Source organism: Triturus cristatus, chromosome 3_2 (assembly GCF_964204655.1).
Source record: "Triturus cristatus chromosome 3_2, aTriCri1.1, whole genome shotgun sequence".
NCBI classification, from domain to species: domain Eukaryota; kingdom Metazoa; phylum Chordata; class Amphibia; order Caudata; family Salamandridae; genus Triturus; species Triturus cristatus.
The window spans coordinates 260,326,393-260,353,437 of record NC_140584.1 but is presented as its reverse complement, the minus strand read 5'-3'; the positions used below and the strand labels follow the sequence as shown (position 1 = coordinate 260,353,437).

Here is a 27,045-nt window from a genome sequence, read left to right as displayed (position 1 = left end):
ATTGATCAAGGGGTACAGTTAATTTGTGATTGGATTTACAATTGCATTCAGGCCACCGCTAGGAAATGGTGCCTCAATGTGTTGTCTTTCATTTGCAATAGCCGATATTGCGAATTGTTAATGGATTTAAACATAAGAGTCACAGGTGAAACTTCCTCCATCAGAGCAATAGTATTCCAGTGGTGGGTCCCACTCTAGTCTTAGCGACTCCTGCAGAAATCCGAGAACTTCCATTTACCTCTTACGTCCTTCCTATTGTAAACAACTCATTGGGTAGCAGACAGGTGATAGCAGACAATTGTAAGTGATTAACAAGAACCAAACAAATCGCCCCAAGTGCACCCCAGTATCTCTAAGACTGCCTATACCCCAATACTACAACCCCTGCCCATACCATATTAGCCATACCTCTATATGCACACTTTTACTGCCACCACTTATACCTTAGACCCTTAATCCATGCCTAAACCTTAGTATCACTACCCCTACATATCCAAGCTACACCTTGCGTACATTTTTTAATCTCTACCCATCCCCTACTTATAACCCTGTATCTCTATAGCTGCCAGCGCTCTTGTACCTCTAGCTCTGCCATTCTCTAGTACTTCCACCTCTACTCTGCATACAGTCTTGTATGTCTGTTCCTATACTAGCAGCTCTACCCCTGACTTTTCTTTAGCACCTGTACCCAGGTTTGTACCCTATTATCTCTACCTCTGCTTCTCCCATAATACCTCAATCTGTGCCTATACCCTTTTACCTTTACCTCTATTTACTGCTATGTTTACCTAAATGCTTCCTCTGATATCTATTGCAGGCGATATCTTAGCACCATCACCCCTTTCTGTACCCTAGTATTTCTACATGTCCCTAAAACACAGAACTCTGTCTGGACTTAACCATCGCACCGACACCACTGCCTGTGCCCTAGTGCCTCAATCCCTACTTAAACTCTAGTCTGTTTACCCTATCTATACCCCAAAAGCTCTTCCTCTGCCACTTTCTCATTAATCCTTCCTCTTTTTCGCAGTAACTTTTTTTTTGCACCATTTTCTTTCCAATGTGTACTTGTCTACCAAACCTTATTCTGGTAAGTAAACTCCTACCTATGCAGTAGAGCAATAGTATGTCTGCCTCTGCAACCCTGGAGTCACTGTTGCATACCTGTCAACTCACATGGTGCCGTGTGACACACGGTCTCGGCTCCCATCACAAGGTCTCCCGGTGAGGAGCTAATATCACACGATGGCAGGGAAAACAAACTGAAAACCACTGTAAATAGTGATTTTTCAGCTCGTTACCTGAGGTTTTGAACTGCCGAAGTCCATTAACTAAGTGGTGTGAAAACACCCCAGGACATCGGCACAAGCCTCAGCAAGCTTTTTTTTTTTTCTTGGGAGGCGGGGACTTGGGGGCGGGGTACAGTTCAAAAGTGCCTCGTAGGTACTTCTCTGCGTGAGGCCCCGCCCCTTCAAGACCCCGCCCCCTCCTCGCACAGTGAGATTGTTCTTCAAGTTGGCAGGTATGCTACTGGCATCCTAACTACCTCAGTGAGTGCTACCCAACACCATGAGTTCTGCTACAGATCTGCAAACAATAAGGTACATGGATAATTTACAAATCAGAAAAATTCAGTCAAGGTTAGTTTAGTTTATTTAGTCTTTATAAAAATGTGTTAAGCTGCCTGTTCAACACATCTTCAGATGCTAAGGTTGCACATGTGAGCTAGCTGGTACTGCTGATCACTCACATCATAATCAAACGTCAAGGTCGCGCTGTAAATCCTTCAAGGCACAGAAGCAGGTCCATTGGCCCACCTCTAACTGCGCATCTGGTGCATTTGTGCATTTCTTTCCATCTATCCTTCTAGAGCCTTTCTCACTGGAATGTTGGCATTGGAATGTTCACAACTGGATTAAGTGCATTGTATGAAAGCTGGGGGCTTTCTATCGAACTCCACCACGGTGGATATTCCAGTTGGTCAGCTGGATCAGGTTGGTAGCATGTGAATTTTTCGCACATCATAAGCTGCTGCAAAGAACAATCCAACAAATCAGATTCAAGGACATCGTGAAACTAGCTACTGGTGTCTATGATAGCACACAGGTGACAGTTGTGTACCGCAGTATTACTATACCACATAACATATTGGTGCCGATTGCTTTCAGGTTCATCTTGAAACTAGCTACTGATCTCTAGCTGTGACTGTTGGTTTCGCATACATCTTGGAAGCATTTTTTTGTGTTTGATGGTGTTTATTGCTTTCAGGTACATCTTGAGACTGAGTACTGGTGTTTTGTGGGGTCCAGTGATTTCAGGGGCATCCTGGCTATTTGTACCTAACGGTGTCTATAGGTTTCAGGTGCATCTCGGACCTGGTCCTTAATGTCTAACAACACTGTGTGTTGGGTTCAGGTACATTTTACAAATTGATCTTTGGTGTCTGATGGTCTCCATTAGTTTCAGTTCATATCGCTAAGTAACCAGTAAGCATGCCCTTTCTGGTTTTATTGAATCCCATGTCCAAAGACACACTCTAACTGCCCATCTAGAATTTCCACCAATGCACAAGGGTATGCTTAAATTCTTTTTTCACCTCTATCCCTGAGCTCCATTGCGTTGTTCCCAGAGAATGTCAGACATCAGTCAGTGCATTTGGTGGACGCAAAGCTTTCCTCTAATCACCTAAATGAAAAGTGTCCACCATTTTAAATACCACAGACATATATATTATAAGGTCTCATGTGAAAAATCTTCAAAGGATTTTAGAGTTAGAATCAAGACTTTTGTGGAAGCATTCCAAATATTTCTGTTCACACTCAGCAAAGAAGGCCCTGGAAGACCCTTGCTGTTTAAGCTCTAACTTTGCTCAGCCTATAAATTGGAGACTGGAATTTCCACTGTCTCTGCCGTATAAAAACAGCCTTGTAAGTTAAGGGTTGTCTCATAAAGGTCAATGTTACTTCTCCAATGAGTCACTACTGCCTTGTCATTGCTAATGAGGAAATGCACTCTAAAAGGGAGCATCCAGTGTGCGTGGGCTGTGCTTGTCCCTTTTAGAAGGTGAGCTCCTTTTAAGTGCAGTTAATTCTCATTGGGATTGACACTACCTTTCCTTTCATTGTCTCCACAATGCTCTCTGGCCAGAAGTATTCTTGGGAAGTGCATGAGCATGTGTCTACCACTGATTATAAGGAATACATAGGAGCAAATATTCATGCGCCTTGACCCATTTGGCATTTGTTGCGCTTTACAAGTCTTTTTTCATTCATTCATTCCTGCCTGCTTCAAATGGCTTTGAATTTAGTTCACCACACAGGGTTTTAGTGGCACCATGCCTTCCAAGCCTGTCTCAGTGGTTTGTTTGGAGCACTTCCGACTACTTGTCATATTCCTGACATGCTCTGAAAGATGTTGCCTGAACTTTTTAGTTAGGAAGCAGTAGATGACAGGGTCCAGCATACAGTTTGTGCCCATGAGACAGAGTGTCACTTGGTGGGCATCGTTCATGGCTTGACGGAAGGCACAATCCTCCACTCTCCACAGGTGTAAAACAGTTAAAGTCCAAGGCCCTTGGACCACGTGGTGAGGAACGAAGCAAATCACAAAAACACCCAGTACAGCACACACCATCCTCAGGGCACGAGTCTTTGCGTTGACACTTTGCCTTATTTGCGCAGGTTGTGATAAAAGAGTCTTAATAATAATTATATTGCATACAACTATAATCAGGAAAACAATGAAGAAGGCAGCAATCAGTAAGAAGTTGATTATTGCCACTGGTTTGTTGTTGTCAGGACCGTACCCTTCAAAACAGCGAGTGACGTTGTGTGACCCGAAACTTTCCACATTTGTTCCGGTGACAAAGAAGAAGTAGGAGGCGATGGCCACGATCAGGAGCCAGACTATGGCCGATATGTAGAGGCCTCTCCTCCCAGTAGAACCCTGGGCAGTCTCCACAGGTCGGGTCACGGCTTGGAATCGGTTGTAGCTGATCACCCCCAGGAAGGCCACGGAGCAGTAGGTGTTGATAAAGAAGAAGCAGCCAGCAATGTTACACAAGAAATCAGGCATGATCCAGTCGCCATTGTGGTGGTAGTACACGATCCAGAGTGGCAAGGTCACCAGGTAGAGCATGTCCGCCACGGTGAGGTTCATCATAAAGACCTTGATCTCGCTCAGTCTGCGTGTCGGATAAATGCGAGTAAAAATCCAAAGAACGTAGGCATTAGCAATGAAGCCCACAATGAAGATCAGGCTGTATGACACAGTGAAAAGCAGATATCTGAACTCTGAATCCACATGACAAGAGCTATTGGAGGCCTCCACTGAGGTAGAGGTGGCAGTGGTGATCATGGCCATTCTTTTGTGATGTGGGTTATTAGATGAGTTAAAGTTGCGCTGCTGTACCGCCTACAGAAAGGAACAGAAGAAAAGAAGAAAACAAAGTTACTCTATGAAGTGTACTATGTTGTAACATTAGAAGTCCATAGGCAGAGACATATGGAGAAGATATAGTCCTGAGCCTGACCATTGACCAAATAGGATTGGGAACATCGGGTAAACCTGTCTAGTCCCTCCGGGCAGTCAAAATGGCTCAGGGCACCTAGTACTAGTAGTGTAGCTCCTTGAATGTTGCAACTCACCAGAATAATTCTAATGTAAATCACTTGCAGTCCTACCCTCTCCATTACTTTCCCCAGGAACCCTAGCACAAGGTGCCAAAGTGCTCCTTTGCATTCAACTAAATCAATAATGGTTTATTCTTCTTCTTGCTTGACTTTTCAACAAGGAGAGGTAGCTTGTGTTATCAAAGGTCTGCATCCCTTGACAAACCTAGTTTACTTGTTCTGTATCAGATCAGGGTGTTTCTATTCTAGCTTTCTAGAGAGGGTTCACAAAAGAATCTGTGCATCCACATTTAGTGAAGACAAAGGCCTGTGAAATGTATACAGCGTCTTGTGCTTTTCAATGTAGGGATCACTCTCCCTAGAGATCACCCTTCTACGGGGTACCCAACCCATACCCTGGGATACCCAGACCTTTAGAAACAAGAGTTTACCCAGAACGACAATCTAAGCAGGACTCAACTCAACCATTTGAGTAGAACAAAAAGTAGAACTGTCTAAACATAGTAACGTTCACACAGTCATCCTTTATTTAACACCAGCTTTATTGCATTTTCATTTTAGCAAAATATATAATATTACAGGAGAATGATGTCCATCACAGTAGTACATATAATTGAGTGCAAGACATAACACATTATCATATTGAGCACTGTACACCGCCGTTGAGGGTGTGCCGGATCATATACAGATAATGACCATGGACAAAATATCACTTACTTGAATTTCAAACCCCACCCACCTGAATCCCTAGCCAAACTTGAACCTACTGTGTGTCACAGAAGGGCAATCAATATAAGAAGAAGGAGGGAGGAGGGGGGAGGGGACGGAAGTGCCAATGTGGGTGTAGTGTAACATGTTTGTGAACCTAGTGAACACTGGTGATTATGGGAGCCAAACCCTAGTGTTCAACAGGTGAGGAGTATTACTAAACCAATGAATATCCGCTCACTGGGAACCTACTGTTCTCCAGGGATCCAAATCTTGTGTTTAAAGTTCTCGAATAACAAATCCCATTCCATCTAAATTGGGATTTTGGGGGGTCCTCTATAGTCTTCCCCTCTAAGGGCTAAGCTTTTGGCGAGGGCCAACTGGCAGAAGTCTTCCCAACAGTCTAACAATCTAGGGGCTGTTCACCCAGTGATCCTTAACCACCTTTTCCTTGGGGTCTCTCAATACCTATATTGTTTCCCTATTAATGCTCACTCGTACTCATTGTTTCAGCACCTTATGGGCTTTACTTTATGTTGTCTAATAACCTCTGGTTCAGACCCAAGGTCAGATGTACTGCTCAATAACATACTCAGTTTGGTCCTTAACTTGTTCAGTTCTCTATTTCCTTCTGGGAATCAGTATGGTTGTGCTTGTCCCCAGTCACCTTCAGGTCCTCATGGCTTCAGATGTCGCAGCAAGAAGTTTGCTCATGAGCACTGCTTCAAAGCTTCCTAATTACCCAGTAATCGTGGTAGCAATCTGGTTGGCTGGTGCATGAATGTCAATGTGTCATCAGCATACATAGACACTATATGAGCGGTCGCACCCAAGGTGATGCCACACTACCACAACACTCTCAGGCCAATAGATCCACCGCAAGAGCAAACAATAATGGTGAAAGAGGACTATCTTGCCCATTGCTCTCTCCATCATCCAGCTATCCAACACCATCCGCCCGGTACTCACTCTCACAGTTGGATGCACACACAACAGCTTTGTTTGCTCAATCATGACAAAATTATAATTAATCATTACATTTCCATTCCAATAGTTTGACTGTTAGCCATCCCACAAATAAATAAGAAGAAAATAGAAGTTTGAAACCAGAAAAGCAGTAGCTCGAATAAAATAAAATATTTTTAAAAAATTGCCTGTAATTCACATGGAGGAATCCATAATTACTTCTTAAGAGACACAGTGAAATATCTTTTTTCACAATTCTCCATGTATCCGTAAAACAGTTTCAAGTGCACACCATACTCTGGTGTCATTGGCAACATCAGTAAACAAAACATATTGCGACATTGCCTGAAATTTCTCAAAAGCGGAAATAGGTACTTCCTCGTCAGTTCTGCATCAAATGAACAAACAATAAGAGATGCAAAGCGTGTGCTTTGGGTTTGTAAAAAATAAAAGTGCATGGGCCCAAAGTTTTTCTTAGGAATGTGCTGCTGAAAGCCGGGGTAGCCGAATACCAGGACTGCCTAAGTTTTGGTTTCACCTCAAGCCTCCTTCTTCTACTACCCTACACTTCCTGTCTCTTTATATAGTTCTCTCTTTGTCTTATCTTTCTCTTCTTCGTCCTTTCTCATTTTTGTCTGTTCCTCTCTCTCCTGCTCAGAGTCAAAGCGTAAAGTTGAGGGTCTCCCGTAAGTGCCCTGCTGATGGACCCACACTACAACACCATTGTTTTTGAGGCAAAGCCCTATCTTCTAACATTTGTAAGCAGGGCTCTGTCCCAAAAAAGTATGCATCCTTAAGGCTGATGCAAAATAGTAGACAAGATTCATTTTTTTTTTTTTGATAAACAAGTTTTTATTGTTTTAAGTGACACAACAGAAAAACATTGAGCCTGTCGAACCACCAGCTTACAACCGCACAGCACAGGACCACTCCACCTCCCCACCCCCCCCGAAACTCTCCACCCGCCCCCTCCCCCCCAAACAGCATGTTCACAATACATTGCCCAACCATTTCCCCCAGACCCTACGGTACTTCTTAAGACAGCCCCTCGCCTGGTAGAGAGTCCGTTCCTGTGCCGCACACCAGTCCACACCAGTACTCCATTTGGCCAAGCTAGGCGGCTGTGGGTGCTTCCAGGCCGCTGCAATGTCTCGTTTCGCCACCATTAGCGCCGTCATAAGAAATAGCTTCTCTGCGCGCGTGCCATCTAGGCCGTCAGTGATACCCAATAGGGTGTGTCTAGGGTTATGTGGCACCACCCACCCCAAAACCTCCGTGAGGTCAGCTTCTATGCCACTCCAGTATCCCCCCAAGTCCGGACAAGACCACACCATGTGGAGGAAGTCAGCCGGAGCAAAGCCGCAGCGGGGGCAAGCTGCGTCAACGGAGAGGCCCGCACGGTGTAGACGAGCCGGTGTGAGATAGGCAGTGTGAAGGTAATAAATTTGAATAAGCCTCAGCTTGGCGGAGGCCGTCACCAGCCTGGGGGCCATAAGGGCATCTCGCCAGTCGACCTCGTCCAGGGGACCCACCCACCCCTCCCAGGTTTCCTTCAGGCCTTCCCGGGGCGTGGGGGTATTGTTGATAAGAGGGTGGTGTATCCTGGAGACACCCCCCCTCCCCAGGTTGCCCAGCAGGACCTGAGCCTCCGGGGGGCTGTGGTCCGTCCGGCAATCTAATGTCCAGTGGGGTGTAGGTGCGTATGGCGTGTCGCAGTTGGAGGTATCTATAAAATTGAGATGAGTGGAGGGAGAAGCGTGCCTGCAGTTCCGAAAATGAGCACATGCGTCCCACACGCCAGACATCTCCCAGCTGGGAGATGCCGATTAGATCCCAAGATTTAAAGCCCTCCAGTTCCGCAACCTCCCGCATCCATGTCCCATGCCAGAGGGGGGTGGCGCGAGTCAGCCTCCCGGTCCACCGGGTGTGGCGGAGCGCCGCTCGCCAAGCCAGGAAGACCGCTTTGGTGATGTCGGGGCAGGAGGTGGGGATGGGGGCGCCATACAGGCGGTCCTGCAGACGAGAGAAACCTAGGTCTTCTAACTCCACTCTGTAGGCCGGGTCAGACCATCCCCCCCCCAAACCAGTCATGGATGACCAGGAGGCGGGTGGCCAGGTAGTAGAGGTAAAGATTGGTCATGCCTAGCCCTCCATCAAAGATGGGCAGGCGACAGACCGACAGGGCCAGCCGCGGTCTCCCGCCACCCCAGAGAAATCTGGTCGCCAACCCATCTAGCTCGCGAAACCAAGGCCGCGGGAAGGACACGGGGATATTTTGCAATACATAAAAGAACCGGGGGAGAATCATCATTTTGTATAGCGCCACCCGCCCCAGCGGATTGAGCGGGAGCGATTGCCATCGCACCAGATCTAACTTGGCTTTCTTGACCAGGGGGGTCACATTAAGAGCCCAGCTCAATTCCGGGAGAAGAGAAACCCAGATGCCCAGGTACCTGAAGGACAACCGGCGGAGGGGAATAGTGTCCTGCCAGTCAAAACACTCCCGGGAGGGGTTCAGAGGCACAAGGACCGGTTTTCGCGGGTTTAAGTAGAGGCCAGATGCGCGGCCAAAGCGGCCCAAGATATGGAGTGCGCGCGGTCCCGAGCGCGCCGGATCGCTAAGGTACAGCAGGACATCATCCGCGTAGAGAGCTATTCTGTCCGGCTCGAGGCCCGGCCATTCCCAGCCCCGAAGGAGAGGATCCGCTCGGATCAGGGCAGCAAGGGGTTCCATTGCAAGCGCAAAGAGGAGGGGCGATAGCGGACACCCCTGCCGTGTTCCTCGGCCGATCCGAAATGGTCTTGACAGTGCCCCAGTAACCAACACTCTGGCGCGGGGGTGCGCGTAAAGGACCCGTATCATTTCAACAAACTTGGGGCCGAAACCCATGTGGGTCAGGACATCAAACGAGTAGGGCCACCCAACCGAATCGAAAGCTTTCTCGAAATCGGCAAGCAGGAGGGTGAGATATGGAGATATGCGATGGCGGTGAGCCAAGGCCACGTGAAGGCGACGAAGGCAGTGGCGAGTGCCCCGATCCGGCATGAAGCCGCATTGGTCCGGATGCACCAAGGACGACAAAAAGGGCCGGAGCCTCTGGGCCAGGACCGCTGCGTATAGCTTGATATCAGTGTTGATAAGAGAGATCGGCCGATAGGCCGACCTATCACAAGGAGGCGGCGTAGACTTGGGCAGAACCACAATCGTGGCTATGTCGGCTTCCGGAGGGAAGGAGCCTTTGGTGACCGCTTCAGCATAGAGGGCACCCAACCGCGGGACCAGGTGCTCCCTGTAGGTGGCATAGAACTCCTGGGGGAAGCCGTCCGGCCCCGGGGTCTTCCCCGCGGACGTGCGCCCTATCGCGTCCCCAATCTCCTCAGGAGAAATGGGCACCTCCAGACTCTCCCAGTCGTCCGACCGAAGTTGGGGAAGCCGCAGGTCACTAGTGGCAAGCAGAGAAGCCAGGGAAAGGTCCGACGCCCGAGCCCGATAGAGCTGCGAATAATACTGAGCGAAAGCTTCCGCTATCACCACGGAGGAGAATTGGAGCACTCCGGCAGAGTCGGCTACCGCCGGGATGATACGCAATGCCCTGGGGTAAGTAGCCAGCCGATGCAGCAGCGCCCCATTCTTATCGCCCCACCCGCATACCCTCGCCAGCGAGGATTGCCAGAGGAGCTTAGCCGCATCAAGCGACCGCTGCCGAATCTCCTCACGCAGAAGTCGCAGTTGCCAGGTCCCAGCCGGATCACCGGACTCAGAGAGAGATTGCTCCAGGCGCAGCGCGCGGGCTTCACAGGCGGTGAGGCGCTGGAGTTGCTTCTGACGGTGCCGTACCACATGGGTTTTGGCCGCCCCCCTAATGGTGGCTTTACAGGCTTCCCAAAGGGTGCCCGCAGAGGAAACCGAGCCGTCGTTGTCACTGAAATAATGCGCCAATGCGGACCCCACCTCCCCACGGAGCGTCCTATCCTGGAGGAACCAGGCGTTGAAGCGCCACATCTGGCGGGCCACACGGGGTGGGTGGCCCAGACCGAGGAGGACCGGAGAGTGATCAGATATCCCCCTAGGGAGGATGTGGATGTCCTGGATGCCTACACAATCGGCGGGGGGGACAAAGATCGCATCAATGCGTGCATGGGTGTGGTGGGCGGCCGAGGTATGAGTGTACTGCCGTGCGCGCGGGTGCCAGGTCCGCCATGCATCGCATAAGCCCTGAGCCTCCGCCCAGCCCGCCAGCTGCTTCGCCCGTGTGGCTCGGGGCGCCGATACCGGACCCGAGGAGTCGAGTTGCAGGGGCCGAGACAGCATTGAAATCGCCCCCAAGAACAACAGTGCCCGGCGGGAGAGTTGCCAGCAAAGACGAGGCCTGCGATAAAGCCTGAGACAGCCCGGAAGGCGGCGCATATAGTGATATGAGACTGAGCGGCCGACCCTCAAGCGTGCCGCAAACGGCAATCCCCATGCCAAGGGGGTCGTAGATCACCCGGGTAAACACAAAAGGAAGGGAGCGGCGCAGCAGGACTGCGACCCCCCGCGATCCGCGCGCGAACCCGGAGTGCCACACCCGATCATACCCATAGCGCGCCAGAAAGGGACATTTCTCGCCAAGCAGGTGGGTTTCCTGAATCATGAGCACATCTGCCTCTGGGCATATTTAAGGACGGCGGTGCGCTTGAGCCGGTCCAGTAGGCCGTTCACGTTCCAGGACAAAATGCACATCTGGGCCTTGGGAGCTATGTCATCCATGGTAGCGACGGGAACGGAGCGCGCCGGGAGGGAAGCGGCCAGGGGACGTCGGGACTACGGCACCCACTCTAGGGGAGGCCAGCGGACAGCGCAGGGAAGCGAGCGGCGGCGGAGCGCGTGTGAGCAGCTGCATGGGATAGGGTGGTGACATGCGATGCATGGTGCTGCATAAGAGGCTCAGTGGAGAACAAACCAAAACCAAACAAAACCTTCCCCCAAGGAGGAGCAACCAACGAGTACCCAACCCCAACCCCCCACCCTCCACCCTACACTTCAAGAATGGAAGTATCTGTCGCCCTAACTGAACCAACAATTACAGAACCCCAAGCGTGGGCGCTCGGGTGTAAAGAGCGTGGTGGACCCCTCCTGAAGCACGGATTCCAGTGATTCGTCCTAGGTTACTACGGGAAAACGTGAGAGACTGTAGAGCCACCCACCCCCGCCGTCGGGCAAGGTCGTCGCTTTCCCCTGCAGATGCGGGAAACAAATATTAAGTCATAAAGCAGGGCTGCGGGAGAGGTCTGACAGGTCAATCTGCACGTTGAGGGGGGTGAGAGACCCGCCCGGCCGAGGCGACAGGCGGCGCCGGGACCCCCCAGCCGCCTGAGATGATGTTCCAGATGGGGCAGAGGAGTCTCTCACTGTCCTGCCAGAGATGCTCGCAGACCGGGTCCGGGCCACTGCCGCGCCCCGTCGCTGCCGGGAGTGCGTGCGCTTCCTGCGCCGTGGTCGTTGGGGCCCAGCTGCGTCGTGGCCCCGGGGCACAGTAGTGGGTGATACCCCTCTGGGCTGGCGCAGAGGTCTCTCCTCGGTGAGCCAAGTCCAAGCTGCCCTGGGAGTGTCGAAGAACAGTGTCCTGCCCTGGAAAACCACGCGCAGGCGGGCCGGGAATTGGAGCTGGTATTGGAGGCCCAGGGAGCGCAGCTTCTGCTTTACCTCCGTGTAGGAGCGGCGTTGTTCCTGGACCTCCCGGGTGTAGTCCGGGAAGATCATATTGGTGTGGTTGTTGAAAGTCAAAGGGCCGCTCACCCGCGCCTCCCGCAGGATAGCGTTTCTGTCCCTGAAGTTGAGGATCCTAAGAATAAAGGGGCGTGGGGGGGCTCCCACAGGAGGTTTGGCCACGAGCGACCGGTGCGCCCTCTCCACCACGAACCAAGTTGACAGATTGGCCGCCGGCATCCAAGACTTAAACCAGGCTTCTAGGAAGTCGTCGGCTCGGCCAGACTCGACCCCCTCCGGAAAGCCCACCAGGCGGAGGTTGTTGCGGCGGGCGCAGTTTTTGGCATCCTCTGCCCGTCTGTGCAGCTCTTTGGAGTGGGTTGTGAGCTCCTGGACCTAGTCCTGCAGCTGGCGAATGTCGTCCTCCGCCGTGGAGATCCGGGATTCCGTTTCCATAATGCGGGCTGTGGCGTTGCGGAGGTCCTGCCGCAAGAGCGTAACGTCCACCTTCACTTCCCCAACCATCCCCTCCAAGGATGTGCGGGAGGCGTCAATGGCCTGGAGGATGGTGGCCAAGTCCTTGTTCGGGGCCGGCACCTCCCCTCCGCCCTCACCCGGCGGGTCCGAGCTCGCGAACTGGTCAATCTTCGTCTGGTGGGACGCCGCCGGCGGTCTGGGGCCTCTTTCTTTGCCCATGGTGGGCCCAGGGAGCACGCGCCAGGCACGAAGGCCTGTGCAATGGACCGGCAGGCGGCTCCTGCCCGCCAAGCGAAACAGCTCCCCGCTCCGGGCCAAGGACGCTCGTAAAGTGCACTGCCGGCCGAGGAAGCGGCCGAGTGCGTCCCGGTCTCCGGCGCAGCTCACGGCCCGCCTATCTCGGCTACAACGACTCATAAGCGGCTGAAATCTTCACCGGAGGCAGGGCAGCGGGTCCTCAGCACTCGGCGGGCATTAGGTCGGACTTAGGACGGCTCTGGCGGATGTAGGGCGGATGCGAGGGGTCTAGCATCCAGGAGCCTCACCTCAGTGCGGCCATCTTGGTTCGCGCCACCTAGCGCTCGACAAGATTCATTTTTACCAACCTTTTTCCAATTTACATGTGTGCTGCTCTGTAGAGCACAAATACAAAGTGGGAAAAATGTTTGTTAGTCTAAGAGCCCTATTACAAGTGCGGCAGTCTACAGGACCACCGTACTCATGGTGGTAGTCCGATCACTTTGAGCCCGCCCGCAGTATTCAAAGTGTGCTGCCACAGGACACCTGCATCTGCCGGGGTTCCAGGATCCTGCGGTGGTCGTGCAGCGGAATGGGGCAGCAACATGGTGGCGGTGCCGCTGAGGCACCACCGTGCATATTACGAGTGAGCCTGCCATGAAAAGGGTGGCAGAGAGGCAACTAAGTGAGCCCTAATAGGGCCCCCTGCCACTTCTGGGCCTGGGGGTGTATGTGGGGAGACACATGTTGTCCCCACTGGAATTGCACCCCAGTTCCTACACAGTGTTTTATGCATGACAAACTGTGCAGGAACATGCTACAAGTGCTGTCACGGCTTCGTCTGCAGTTAAGGCCCACTATGAGGCTTATACAGCTGCTGTCATGAGCCTGCCACAGCACCGCCCAATATGGATTACCGTTGTAATCCAGCGGGGCGGGCACGCGACGGGCTTGGCGGTCCTCCAGTTGGTGAGGCGGTGGCTGGCAACTCTGCTCAGATGCCTGCGGCCAGCACTATAACATGTCAGCGAGCAAAATACAAGGCCACATAGTCTTAAATCCACCCCAGGCCTCTTTAATCCGCTACCAGACACTCCCTGCACCTTTTTGTACTTGTGCAGGTTCCTGCTTTCCCTCCTTTGTGTCAGTTTGCCTTCTTTCTCTTCCTCCTTCTTTCCCCTTTGTATGTTTCTCCTTCTCTTGTTGTCGGATAATGTCAAAATTATTAAAATAAGAGCCGGTCAGCAAAAATGAGTGACGGTGGCCCACACTGGCAACCACCAGCTCAAATTAAGCACTGCGCCTAATACATAATTGATGGCACTACCTATTTGTCACTGTGTGAACAGCTGTACAATGTATTTCAATGTAAAACATTCCTCACACATGTACTGATTGTGGTAATATGGAATGCACTGTCGCTTGTTTATACTGTTTCGGTCTCAGGAGTGGTCTGTGTCTGTGGGAGTAGCTATCACTGGTGCAGCAGATGCAGTGGCACTGGAACCCAGAGATCTGAGGCGCCCACTGAAAACTGATAGTGACTGTATTTTACTACTGGGCCTATTTCCCTTGCTGGCACCAGTGCCCATGGCATCTCTGCTATGCCACTGCTGTGTCTAATTCCAGTTGAGTTTTTACCATTGGCCATAGATCTTTGCACCGTAGCTGCAAATGTACTACATATGTCTTGAGATGTCAGGCCCTCTGGGGACATCATATATGTCTAATATATCCCCTAGACCTCTGGGGATTGCAGACCATACCTATTAAGTGTTGAGTATCCAATCCTAGGACTTGCCAGGTTTATGGTTGGGATTACCCAATCCTGTTTCAGGCTGTGTTTATGGTATTGACTAGAGCAATGTTTTTCAAACTTTTTAATCCTGTGCCCCTTATGTAAGAAATAATATCACCAGGACCCTCCAAAAATGATAAACATATTTTACTCACATTTATTCCATGAAATCAAGCAATTGGAAGAAGTTCAGTGGGCTGGAGGGTGTACCCTTTAACAAATGTAGATGAAACTGATATGTGCTAAAGCTTTCAGTTTCAACATTCTGGGTTTCTTCTTTTTTACAATAAACCTCATATGTGAAATTTAAAAAGTGCATTCTAGGCAAAAGACCAAACCTTCACGAGGGATCCTAGAGGGCATCCAAGAAGTTTTGGCAAAAATTTATGTTATTTCTTACTTTTTCATTGTTCACCTTACTATACTATATTAGCCATTGATTCCATGCCATGTGTAACATGTTTAATCAGTCGACTCTTATCAGACAAACTTACTTTGCAATCTGGTGTTTCTGCCCCCACTACATCCCAACTGGCTGGCCGTGCATACAACACGTGGGGCACCTTGGAAACTAGTAACATTAAATTGAGCATTCTAGTTATGTTCAGATATCCCTTTTAAATGCTCCCTCAAATTCATGATTGCCAGCATGCTATTGCTAGACTTTTCTCTTTAAAAATGTACACTGTGTGATCATTCATCTGAATTGAGAGGGTGAAGTCTTTGGGTTAATTTGGTGTCGCTCATTTGACACCAACTTCCTGCCAGGACATGAGTGACAATCGACATTGATCATTACGTAGTGGCTCACATCCTCTCTGTTTTTCTTGCACTGCTTTCCAACTTGCCTTCAGGCTAAGTGCTCCTCTTTGTCAGAGCCTGTTGCTTCCCCCATGGCAACGAATCGTTCCCGTCACCCAGAGGTTCAGCCTCACAATATGAAGACCTCTGGTCCAGAGACAGAGGTGCTATCCATCCCTTGGGCAGACTATGTTCATGGTCTAGAGATACAGATGCTGGCAAACTCTGGGGTGGGCTAAATTCCAGAGATGCTGATGCTGCCTAACCCCGGGCCAGGCTATGTTCCTGGTCTAGAGACACCGATGTTACTCACCCCTGGGGCTGGCTATGACTACGGTCTATAGGTGCTGATGCTACCAAACCCTGGAACAGCCTGGGGTCAAGGTCTAGAGAGACCGATGCTTCCTATCCCTGGGGCAGGCTATGTTGATGGTCTAGAGGTACTTCTGCTACCCAACCAAGGGGCTGGCTGTGACTATAGTCTATGGATACCAATGCTACCCATCATTAAGGCTGTGCTTGGGGTCTAAAGCAAGTGATGTTATCCAATCTGGGGCTGGATGTGCTCAAAGGGTAGAGATAGAGACACTACCCAACCTTATGGCAGGCAATGTTCATTGTACGGTGATATTGACGAGACCCAACACTAGGCAGGCCGTGGCCTTGGTCCCTGGGTAGCTATGCCTAATGGGAGGAATCAGAAGGAGAAATAAAAGCTCAAGAGAACATGGGGAAGATGGTGCTTGGGAGGAACCCACCTCTGTGTTCTTGCAGGAAAAACCTCTAAGCGGCCCGGCGCGACAAATGTTATGAATCTTTGACAGACTAGGAGCACAGGCCGAGACAAAGGTGCTGTTTAACCTAAACAAACTAAACAGTTAAAAACGGAACTTACCAATGTATGTGAGGAAATTGTAGCTGCACTGTAGTTATCAGTGTTGAACATACTGATCGAGAATGGAGAAGGGGGTGTTCAGATGGCCAAGTACATAAGGAACCTAAGTATCCCAGATACAGAAGATGGGGTCGAGGGAATTTGAGAGGCTATTTGGTAAAGTGTATCATATGAACTCCCAGACTGTCAAGAGAGTCTATCTATGAACAAATACATGGGTGCTATGCCTTAAATTGCCTAAAACTGGGATCACTAATTTGGAATTGGACCACACAGGGCGATGCTGCGAGATGAAAACTCAAGAGATAAAATGCGGGAGGTGGCCAGATAAAAGGGCACAATAAAGAAAAGAGGCATCCTGGTACACTTCACCATTGATGTGTCTAGGCCAATAGGAAAGAAGGATGCTGCAACCTCTAATCTCTTTGGGATGGGAGCACAGGCTAAAATTCTCCACCCAGCAAGTTGTGTTTAGTAGTGCACGCATGATCCATATCTTATGGCACAGGGAGGATACGCAGGAGCTGCATGTCTCTGTCAAGATGAAGAAGATCACGATCTCCATAGAGGTACTGATCTGCCAGGAAAAGCATGGACTCGCCAAAGTCAACCCTATCACTTGGGACATGGTCTAGACATGTCCCAGATGAGGACATTCCAATGTCAGGAAGATACTGCAACCATACATGCGCTGAGGAGTAAGCTTTAAACCGGATAATTACTCTGAGGGGTGTCACAAGGACCATTGCACCCTTTAAGTGCTGGCTGCCAAACCGCCATTGTAATTACTCACCCCAAGGACACTTGTCTCGTTTCTCAGTTACACCCTCCCCCATCTACATCCGTTACATGCCCCTGGTAACCCAGTCCTCTTTTATGGTTTGAACACCCTTAGGCACTGGTGTCTGATTGGCCGTATCAGGCATGGCAATTAAGGTGCATCCTGCTTTGTAGCGAGGGAAGGGGCCCAGGATGATGGGAATAAGTACACACCACAGGCTGGAAAGTCAGAACGGAGGCCGACCAATGGAAAAACTGGGGATTGTTGCCTTATGCAAGGTAATTGCCTCTCTAATTACGTATATGAGCGTGGCTTGGGTCTCCTGAATCTTTTCATTATTTTTTTTATGCAAATAAATTCTAAATATGTAAAAAAAAAAAAATACATTATAAGGGCAGTTGCTGGATTACTGTAATTCCTTTCTTGTTGGTCTTCCAGGAATGCATGCTAATGTGTTGACAACCGAGCAGACTGCTTCATCTTCCAGATCCACATATGACTGAATATTACTCTAGGCTAGAAGGACAATCATGGACTGCCTTCTTCCAGAAGGAAAACATTCAGAGGGTCAGATGTAACAAAGGGTTTTACCCATTTTGTGTCAATGGGAAAATGTGTTCATACATATGACCCAAAGTCCTATGCATCTCCCACACGGTCAAATGGGCATCCAGCCTTAATTATATTTGCGTGAGGCTCAAGTGTCATCTAGCAACACCTAAGTGCTTTTGTTACTCCCAAATTTGGAGGTTACCTCTTCAGCTACATTCCAAAGAGCGCATTAAAAGGATCCTCAAAATCCAACTGTTCAGGACCTATTTTGATTGTTATTGGATTTATTTTCGACTCACAACTGCGTGCATTTTTTTCCCTGCGTCCCCGTTCTTGCTCCCCTCCTCGCCCCCCAGTCTTCCCGCTGACCCTCCAATTGGTTTATTTCTTGTTCGCACCATTTTGTCTTTTTGGCATCGGTTTCTGTGTCCACTTGGTCTCTGACTCGCAGCGTAAGGAAGGGCTTCTCTCAGAGAGTAAACGATATGAATACATTTAAAAAATGAAGCCTAGAGAAGCAACAATCAATCCCTCGTGAAAATCTTTTCAACAATCCTCCATTGCTGTTATCAAACGTATCTCCAGGCAGACAAAGGAGTTTTGTGGACAGCAACCAAGCCCCGTCTCTTTCCACTGCTCTGAAACCGAGTTGGTATCAAAACAGATTAATGTTTATTGCTTGCATAAACGTATGGAAGTCATTTTACAGAGCAAATGAATGTTGTCGAAATTCCAATACAGCTGTTAATTAGTGAGTGATTTGTTTAATTTTAGAAGAATGCAGGAGCCGCGTCCCCTTTCTATGATGAAGATGTGCAATATTCTGAGGAAGATTTGGCCGGTCCACGAGGGCCTGCCAAACCGTCCTGCTCCTTTTAGAGTGTGCCTAACTCCCCCTGGCCCCTGCTCTGGCCAGCCCAGCCCCACCCACCCCACCCCACACCTAAGCATGAAGGGGAAAAAAATGATAATATCTAACATTATTATCATTTTAGTTTTCCTTTTTAAACTGCTAGCGGAGGAGCCGCTGCTGGCTAACATGCTATTACATCATTCACTCTCAGCATTCCAGACACCATCTCAGACTTACAAGGAACGGGGACACATTTCACGCCTTTTTAAAATGTGGTTTCCTCCACATAGGTCTAAACCTTATGTGAATATGATACCTGGCTCGTCACAGCATTATTTATGCACCCATTTACTTGCCCATACCCAACCGCCCATCAATGCATTCTTCTGTCCATTCGTCCATCCCACCATTTGTGCATGCTTGTATATATTAGCTGTTTGTAAGTGTGTGTTTAGACACCTCTGGGCACAAGAGGACCTGTATGAGTGTTGTCTGTCTTTACTGGGTGTTTGTGTGTGGATTGGCTTCAGTAAATCTGTTGGTTTGAGTGCATGGTCGCATTTATATCTATTGGCCTCTGTGCATCAGTGACTGACTATTGATGTGGGGGCGGAGGTACATATGTGTGCATTTAAATGTTAACACAGGTGCCTGTATGTTTTCTGGATTGTGTGCATGTGTGCCTGCATAGCTCCTGGTCTACATACATTCGTGTTTGAATGTCTGTTGGTTTGTGTGCATGGATACTTGTATGCCTTTTGTTTGCTGTGAACTTAAGTGTGTATATCTCCCAATGTGTGTGTAGATAGATGTCTTCATGTCGTGTATGTAGGTGAATTGATCCTAATGTGCATAGATACCGGTAGTGGAGTAATCTGAATATTTTCCCCTGCCCGTCCGCCTCTTTGTCCTTCTATTGATTCTCCTTTGTTTGTCCATCCATGTGTTTGTTGTCTGGAACTGTTGTGTTATCTCTGTTTTAAATGTACATTTGTTACATGGATAATCATATAGTGGAAGAGGTGTGGCGCAGCGGACAGGGCGACTGACGCTGGACGTGGGGGATCACGGTTCGATCCCCGGCTCCGGCAGCAGGGGTCTGCCCAGCACCATGTGACTCTGGGCAATAGCTCGCTTAATCTTCCCGACGGCCCCCAGCGCCTTGACACCTTCGGGTAATTGTTCGCGCTTTACAAATACTGGACTAGACATTTACATATGTGTGTGATGGTCTCTCTGTATGCACAAGTGCCTGTATTTCCGTTGGTTTGTTTGCATAAAGGCTGTGTGTGCAGTGAACTTTGCGATGGCTTGTATGGCTCTCAGTAATTTCTCAAGGGAGATAATTGAATGGGCATTGACTGCCCCCAAACCCCTTTTTTTCCTTCCTCAAATGACATTTTCTCTGCAAAAGGCTAAAGGATAAAACTGCAGGTTACCAGAGGTGGTTATGCATCCATCCATCCATTCTTCAACCATATATCCATCTATTCATCCATATCTCCGTCTCACCATCCATGTTTTAATGTAGGCTGCTGTCTACGACCATAAGTGGGCTGGTATTTATTATACTATATGTGAGTGTTTAAGTGAAACTGCACACATCAGTGGTTGCATACCTGGGTTCCTGTATGACTTTTGCTTATTTGTCTGGTGATCTCTGATAACGTGTGCTTGTTAGACCGTATGTATGTTACCGGCATGACTTTTGGCCTGTGTGCATGAATGCCACATATCTCTGCTGGTCTATGTGCTTTAGCGCCTTTATGTTTCTGGGCCTTTAGCCTGGGTGTTTGTTCCCCTGTTGCTCAGTTTCATGAGTGCCTGAATGTCAGGTGGTCTGTCTTCATGGCTGATTGTATTTCTTTTCACATGTGACTGTACATCTGTTGACTGTTTGCATTGGTATCAGTACGTTGATATGTATGCCTGTTGGTTTACGTTCACAACTGTCTATACCTGTTTTAGGGTTCACATTTGGTGTGTGTGCGTGGTTCTGGTATGCTTGTTAGTGTCTTTGTAGGTGCTTGTTTGTCTGTGTGCATGGAGCCTGAGTGTCTCTATGGGAATACACTATACAAAAGCCACTCCTACTGACTTCTCACTACTTCTTCCTACGTATTGAGCAACGCTATGAAAACGAAGAGCTTCTTTTCAAGATGTGAAAATCTTACGCAAATCTTTCAGGAAATGTGTGTACATCAGAGGAGACGAACAGCTATCTATTTATTAGTTGGCAAATGCCACAGAAACATTTATCATCAGTTAAACTAGCTTTGGTGTGTATCTCAATATACTGTGCTTGTCTTGGTGAATTTAAACACTGATTTAAATGAACGATCGCAATAAATCATGCAAGGGCGACGCCCACTTTAATGATTACAAAATGCGTGTCTTGTACTCGGAGCCGGGATGCCAACCAAAGATTGTACAACTTACTACAAGTTCAAGAATAGTCACGCGCGATCAACTTCCTTCTTTGTACAGAATGATTCGCGTCATAAATTAGAAATTACCACATTAATAGCTTGCTTACCTTGGGCTTGTAAATTCAGTCCTGCCTGCAGCGCATCTGTTCCCGCGCCGGTGTTCCTTCGTAGTACCGTGAAAGCAGAGGGGGCCACAGGGGCGAGGGTAGTGTGAGCTGCGCGGTGCTACGGTACTGGCAGTAGGTAACTCACCCACGCGCTACCGTGTGAACTTCAGGCTGTCCGTGTGGTGGCCGGAGGGGGTTACACGATAGTGCACCCTGTGAGAGGAGGGTAGGTCACAAAAGCTGATACCTCGGAAGGGTGCTGTGTGTCCAAGTGGTCGATGTAGGGGGTCACGCCACCCCGTGCACTGGCGGTGCTAGGTGTACAAGTGTTGGCAGGAGAGGGTCACACTACACTCTGCTGACTGCTGGGGTCCCCACTGGTCACACCACCCCGTATCTTGTGATCTGTCGGATGGCCGGTGCTGGGAGGAGTGAGGTGACACCCTACTGTGCCCTGTGAGATGCAGGATTCTTGGGTGGTGGCTGGAGGGGACCACACGATTATCCCATCACCCTGTGTGTCCGCTCTCTTCCCTGTGAGCGTCCGATGTTCTAGTCTAGTGGTAGGTCAAGGGGTCACACTGACTCTGATCCCCGTGATCTCGGCGTCGATAAAAACGGTCACAGCACCCGTTCCATGGGAGTCCCACGATGTTGACTGCTAGGGTCACACTCACTCTGAGCCCCGTGAGCTCGGTGTCCGCGGGTTGACAGGACTGGTCACTGCGCCTCTTCCCTGGGAGCTCCCAGGTGTCCGTGTGATGGCTGGAGGGGTCTCACTCGCTCTGCACCCCGTTAGATGCCGGGTGCTGTCTAACCGCTCACTCAGCGGAGAACAGGAACTGTCTGCCAGGTCCCCGCAGGGGACCGACTTAGGGGAGTGTCTCAACCAAACACTGTCCTATTAGAGAGAAACGACACACGAGAGCCCGACACTAAGAGACTATCAGACCCATTACGGAACCGCATTACAAGCCATCATGTCAGCAATTACCGGTATTGAGAGTGGGCTCGGCCCGGGCAGGTCTGTCTGTTCCCAGAAGCGCTTGCGGCTGCGGAGGTCAGGCCTGAGGGCCCGCGGATTCGGAAGCCGTCGACGACTAACCCTCCAAGTATGCACACTCCTTTTCCTAGTCAGAACAGCAGGCCCTCGCTCGCCCAGTGACTGAGGCACCCCAGAAGCGAACGTTACTTATGCCGACCTTTGAGATGTGCAACTGCCGCAGGTGACACTGAGCCCTCAGTTTCGGTTTCATGCTTAGAATGAGAGGCCAAGGTCAACATTCATTTGTGATTCGTGCTATAAAATCTCTATGGCTGTCGAGCGACTTCAAGTCATGTCTGACACTTTCAGTCAATCCTCGCCTGTGGGTGTGGGTCCCAGTAACCTCTCGTGTGCAGCACCATGTCCGAGTACAGCTTGAATGAGCGATGCGGTAGGCAGCATTGGTACCTTTTGACTTGTGTGGACCCCTTCCCAATCGCTACTGGAAGCCATGGGCCACCGCCAATGCACTTTCTTCAATTTAAACCCCACACAAAGCAACTCACAAAAATACAGAAACAAGTGTGCACCATACAAATACACATATCACGAAATTGTATTTAATTCCCAACATAAAAACACAAAAAATGTAACTTTAGTTTTAATGAGAAGGTTGTGGCTTTTCAAGATTTTATTTTTATTTCTAAACTACCAAATAACATATTGGACTCTCACATATTGCTTTGCCTTTTTTGCTCGTAATGCATGCTCTTTTTATGTTGGCCACAACCCTGATTTGTTGTAGACCACCAATCAGCCCTGCTAGATTTTGTTTGATTTACATACACTGAGCCCAGGAATTATGCTAACGATATCAACCTAATTTTTTAGCTTCGAAGTTCACTTTTTTCCCATATACAGAGTGTTTTACATGTTTCAATTTAATATTTTGTTGTTTATATATATGCGCTATATTATCCGCTAAAATGACTTCATTTTCTAAACAGTCAGATCCATTGATTAGGCCCTGAGAACGCCAAGGGGGTCCGTGGAGCCCAGGTTAAGAACTGCTGGTATAGCAATTTCCTACTGCTTACAGGACCCTAAAGCGCTTTCTGATTGGTTGAGTGAGCAGCTACTCAATTTGGTGTGCATGGTTGAGTGATGGTCAAGGGGTGACGTACGACATAGTATGTTTTGTAGTCAAGCGTGAGACTCTGAGGTGTGGTCATGAAGCGAAGCACTACAATAAGAGAGGGACGGCGTCACTCTCGCCACTTCCTTTGAGAGTGACAGACTGGAGAATTCACACTACATTCTAACCCTCTCACTCAAAGCTACAAGGAACAAAAGACGGAAGAAAAAACGAGCTACATAAAACCACAAACATCTTTTTCGCCTTCTCAATGTGGTGCTTCTATGAGGCACACACCTCCTCTTCTGAGGATGACAATTTGAAAATGTCTACATCAATCAATCAATCAATCAATCAATCAATCAATCAATCAATCAATCAGGGAGATTAAAAGCGCGCTACTCACCCGTGAGGGTCTCAAGGCGCTGGGGGGATCTGCAGCTCCTTTCAGCAGAAGAGTCAGGTCTTGAGAGCCTTCATGAAGGTGTTCAGGGAGGGCGCTCGTCTGATGTCGATCAGGAGTTTGTTCCAGGTCCTGGCCGCGATGAAAGAGAAGGATCTTCCCCCAGCTTTGGCTCTGCGGATGCGTGGGGTTTCGGCAAGGAAGAGGTTGGCGGAACGGAGGTTTCTTTTGGGTACATGAAGGGTGATTCTCTCATTGAGGCATTGGGGTCCGGTGTTGTGTAGGCATTTGTAGTCGTGGGTCACTATCTTGAAAGTGACTGTTCTCGATAGGGAGACAGTGGAGCTTCCGTAGGTGTTGGCTGATGTGCTCGTGTCGAGGGATCCCGAGTACGAGTCTGGCGGCGGTATTCTGTATTGGCTGGAGCTTACGTAGTAGAGACTTGTTTATGCCAGCGTAGAGGGCGTTACCGTAGTCTACCCTGCTGGTGATGAGTGTGTGGGTGACTGTCTTCCTTGACTCGGGGGGATCCACTTGATTGTCTTACGGAGGATGCGGAGGGTGTTGAAGCAGCGGGAGGTGATGGCGTTCACCTGTCTGTTCATGGAGAGGGAGGAGTCAAGTACGATGCCAAGGTTTCTGGCGTGGTCCGTGGGGGGCTGCAGAGGGCGGTGGGCCACCAGGTATTGTCCCATGCCAATTGGGTGGTTCAGACGATGAGGACTTCTGTCTTCTCCGAGTTGAGTTTTAGGCAGCTGCTGCTCATCCAGGCTGCGATGTCCTGCATTCCTTCCTGGAAGTTGAGTCAGGTGATGGTGGGGTTCTTGGTGAGGGAGAGGATGAGTTGGGTGTCATCAGCGTAGGATACTATGCTGAGGCCGTACTGTCGGACGATGGCGGTGAGGGGGGCCATGTAGATGTTGAAGAGGGTTGGGCTGAGCGATGATCCCTGTGGGACTCTGTAGTTCATTGCCGTGGGCTCGGAGCGGAAGGGTGGCAGTGTGATCCTTTGGCTTCTGCCGGTGAGGAATGATCGGATCCAGTCAAGGGCGGGTCCTTTTATTCCCGCGTCGTGCAGTCTGGCGGTGAGTGTGTTGTGGGAAACGGTGTCGAATGCTGCTGACAGGTCGAGTCAAATCAGGGCTGCATTGTGGCCTTGGTCGAGAATGGTGCGGCTGTTGTCTGTGGCGGCGAGTAGGGCGGTCGCTGTGGTTGCTGTGGAATCTGGATTGAGAAGAGTCAAGGATGGCGTTGTCTTCGATGAACCTTGTCAGTTCTGCATTGACGGTCTTCTCACCGACTTTCGCCGCGAAGGGGAGGAGCGAGATGGGCCGGTAGTTTTTGAGGTCCGTCGGGTCTGCTGAGGGCTTCTTGAGTAGGGGCCTGACTTCTGCGTGTTTCCAGTCATCGGGAAGGTGCCAGTCATGAAGGAGGTGTTGATGGTGTGTCGTAGTTCGGGTGCAAATGCGATGGCGGCCTGGTAGTAGATGTGTGGTGGGCAGGGGTCTGTGGGGCCCCTGAGTGGATACCTTTTCATGGTTGAGGCGCTCTCTTCAGTTGTGATGGGTGTCCAGGAGCTGATGGTGGGCTGGCTGTTGTTGTCGGAGGGCGGGATGGGTGCGGAGTCAGGTGTGCGGTCTTTGAAGTTGCCGTAAAGGTTTTTGATCTTCAGGTGGAAGTAGTGTCCAAGCTTGTTGCAGAGGTCCTGGGAGGGGGAGATGTCCGTGGCTTTGGTGCGGGGTTTGGTGAATTCCTGGATAACGCTGAAAAGTTCCTTGGAGTTGTTGGAGTTGGCGAGGATTTTGTCATGGATAAAGGTCCTTTTGGTGGTCTGATGCATTGGTGGTATTCTGTCATGGCGTCCTTGTAGGTGGTGTGGTTTTCAGGTGTCTTGCAGTTTCTCCAGTTCTGTTCTAGGCGCCTGCAGGTGCGTCTGGCTACTTGGAGGTCGGTGGTGAACCAGGCGGCTTTCCTTGGGCGTTGTCTGTTGGAGTAACGTAGCAGTGAGAGCTTGTCAGTGCAGTTGGAGATCCATGTGTGGAATTCCCTGGCTGCGAGTTTGATGTTTGTGGCAGTTGGGGAGTGTTGCGGTTGAGGGTGGGGTTGAGTTGCTCCTTGGTATCTCTGCTCCAGTTAATTCTTGGGGGGCGTGGAGCCGGTTTGGAGGTTTGGGTTTGTTGACGATGAAATGTACGCAGTGGTGGTCAGTCCATGGGAGCTGCGTGGTATGACTGAAGTGGATGTTGTTTCTGCAATACATACAGTCATCAGCTGTGGGCGCAGCTCCATGATTATGATTTTACTCCCATCTATCTTGATGCCTGCAACCAGGGCCACTGGAATTATGCGGCAGGACAGGGCCAAATTATGCAATTGGGTTGAGTAAATTATGTGTAAGAAAAGGCAAATGATGTGGCATAATGCGCCCCATTTCATAATAGTAGTACTTCATTATTTTGTCATTTTTAAACTTGGTAACACTTTCTGGACATTGGCTGCACCTCATTAGTACCAGTTTAACATCCAAATATAGCAATGAGCAACAAAAATGTGAGCAGTCTAGCTTTGCAAAAGGCCTTCCACCATGTGGCAGCATGTGCCGCTGCATTTTTAGTAACTTTTGAACCGTTTGAGATAGAAACGCATTATTTTTGTTAAAATCTTCAGATTATGTGGCAGATGATGAATTATGTGACAAAAACGGCAAATCTATAATTATGCATATAATTACTGTGGCCACACAATCGCATAATTACAGTGGCCCTGCCTATAACTAACAGTATTTTTGAAATGTAACCAGGTTGCTGCACAAAAAAACAGTTTCAGCAACACAGAGTGGTCAATTTACCTCTATCCTACACACTTGGTTTCTGAGTTCTCATTTTAACATCTTGCATGAACTGCCTTGCGTGAACTCCTTTCAGCAAACAGAATAAAATCCTCCACATACGGTGGCCATCTTGGAGGGGTCAATTTACCTCTATCCCAAACACTTGGTCTCTGAGGTGTCCTTTTAATGACTTGTATGAACTGCCTTGCGTGCACTCCCTACTGCAAACAGAATGAAATCCACCACATACGGTGGCCATCTTGGAGTGGTCAATATACCTCAATACCACATACTTGGTCTCTGAGGTTTCCTTTCATTGACTTGCGTGATATGCCTTGTGTGAACTGCCGACTGCAAACAGAATAAAATTCAACCTTTGGAATTCCCTTAAAGTTGATACGACCCATCCTCCTGTCTTTTTAGCCCAAGACATTTGGTCTCACATAGGTTTTTGTCTGCATAAGTGAACCTGATTGAATGGTGGTGGCTAATGGGAATCGACTGATCATTCCACCTATCCCTCTACCCCCTGAAACTCTCAGTTAGTTGCTACACTGAATACATTTTGACACCTTTCTGACCTCTGTCTAGATTCTTGGATTACTTGCGTCTCCTATGTCATGAACTAAGTCGAGCGTTGATATGGATCCAAAATCCACGAACTCCATTCCTCCCAACCTCGAGCCGGCTGGCCATAATGCTTTCAGAATCATATATCCCCCTAATCTATCAAAAAATGTGGCAAAAAACTTTAAACACAGATTACCT

The 27,045-nt window shown here is 49.3% G+C and overlaps 1 protein-coding gene across 1 annotated transcript; it reads right to left on the bottom strand.

Moving 5' to 3' along the window:
- Positions 1–1,635: 1,635 nt before the first annotated feature.
- Positions 1,636–22,155, bottom strand: PTAFR (platelet activating factor receptor). Its single transcript, XM_085647576.1, has 2 exons — positions 20,925–22,155; positions 1,636–4,413 (listed from the first exon to the last, which is right to left on the bottom strand). The coding sequence occupies exon 2, from the start codon at positions 4,360–4,362 to the stop codon at positions 3,304–3,306; it is 1,059 nt and encodes a 352-aa protein (XP_085503702.1). The 5' UTR covers positions 4,363–4,413; positions 20,925–22,155; the 3' UTR covers positions 1,636–3,303.
- Positions 22,156–27,045: the final 4,890 nt, after the last annotated feature.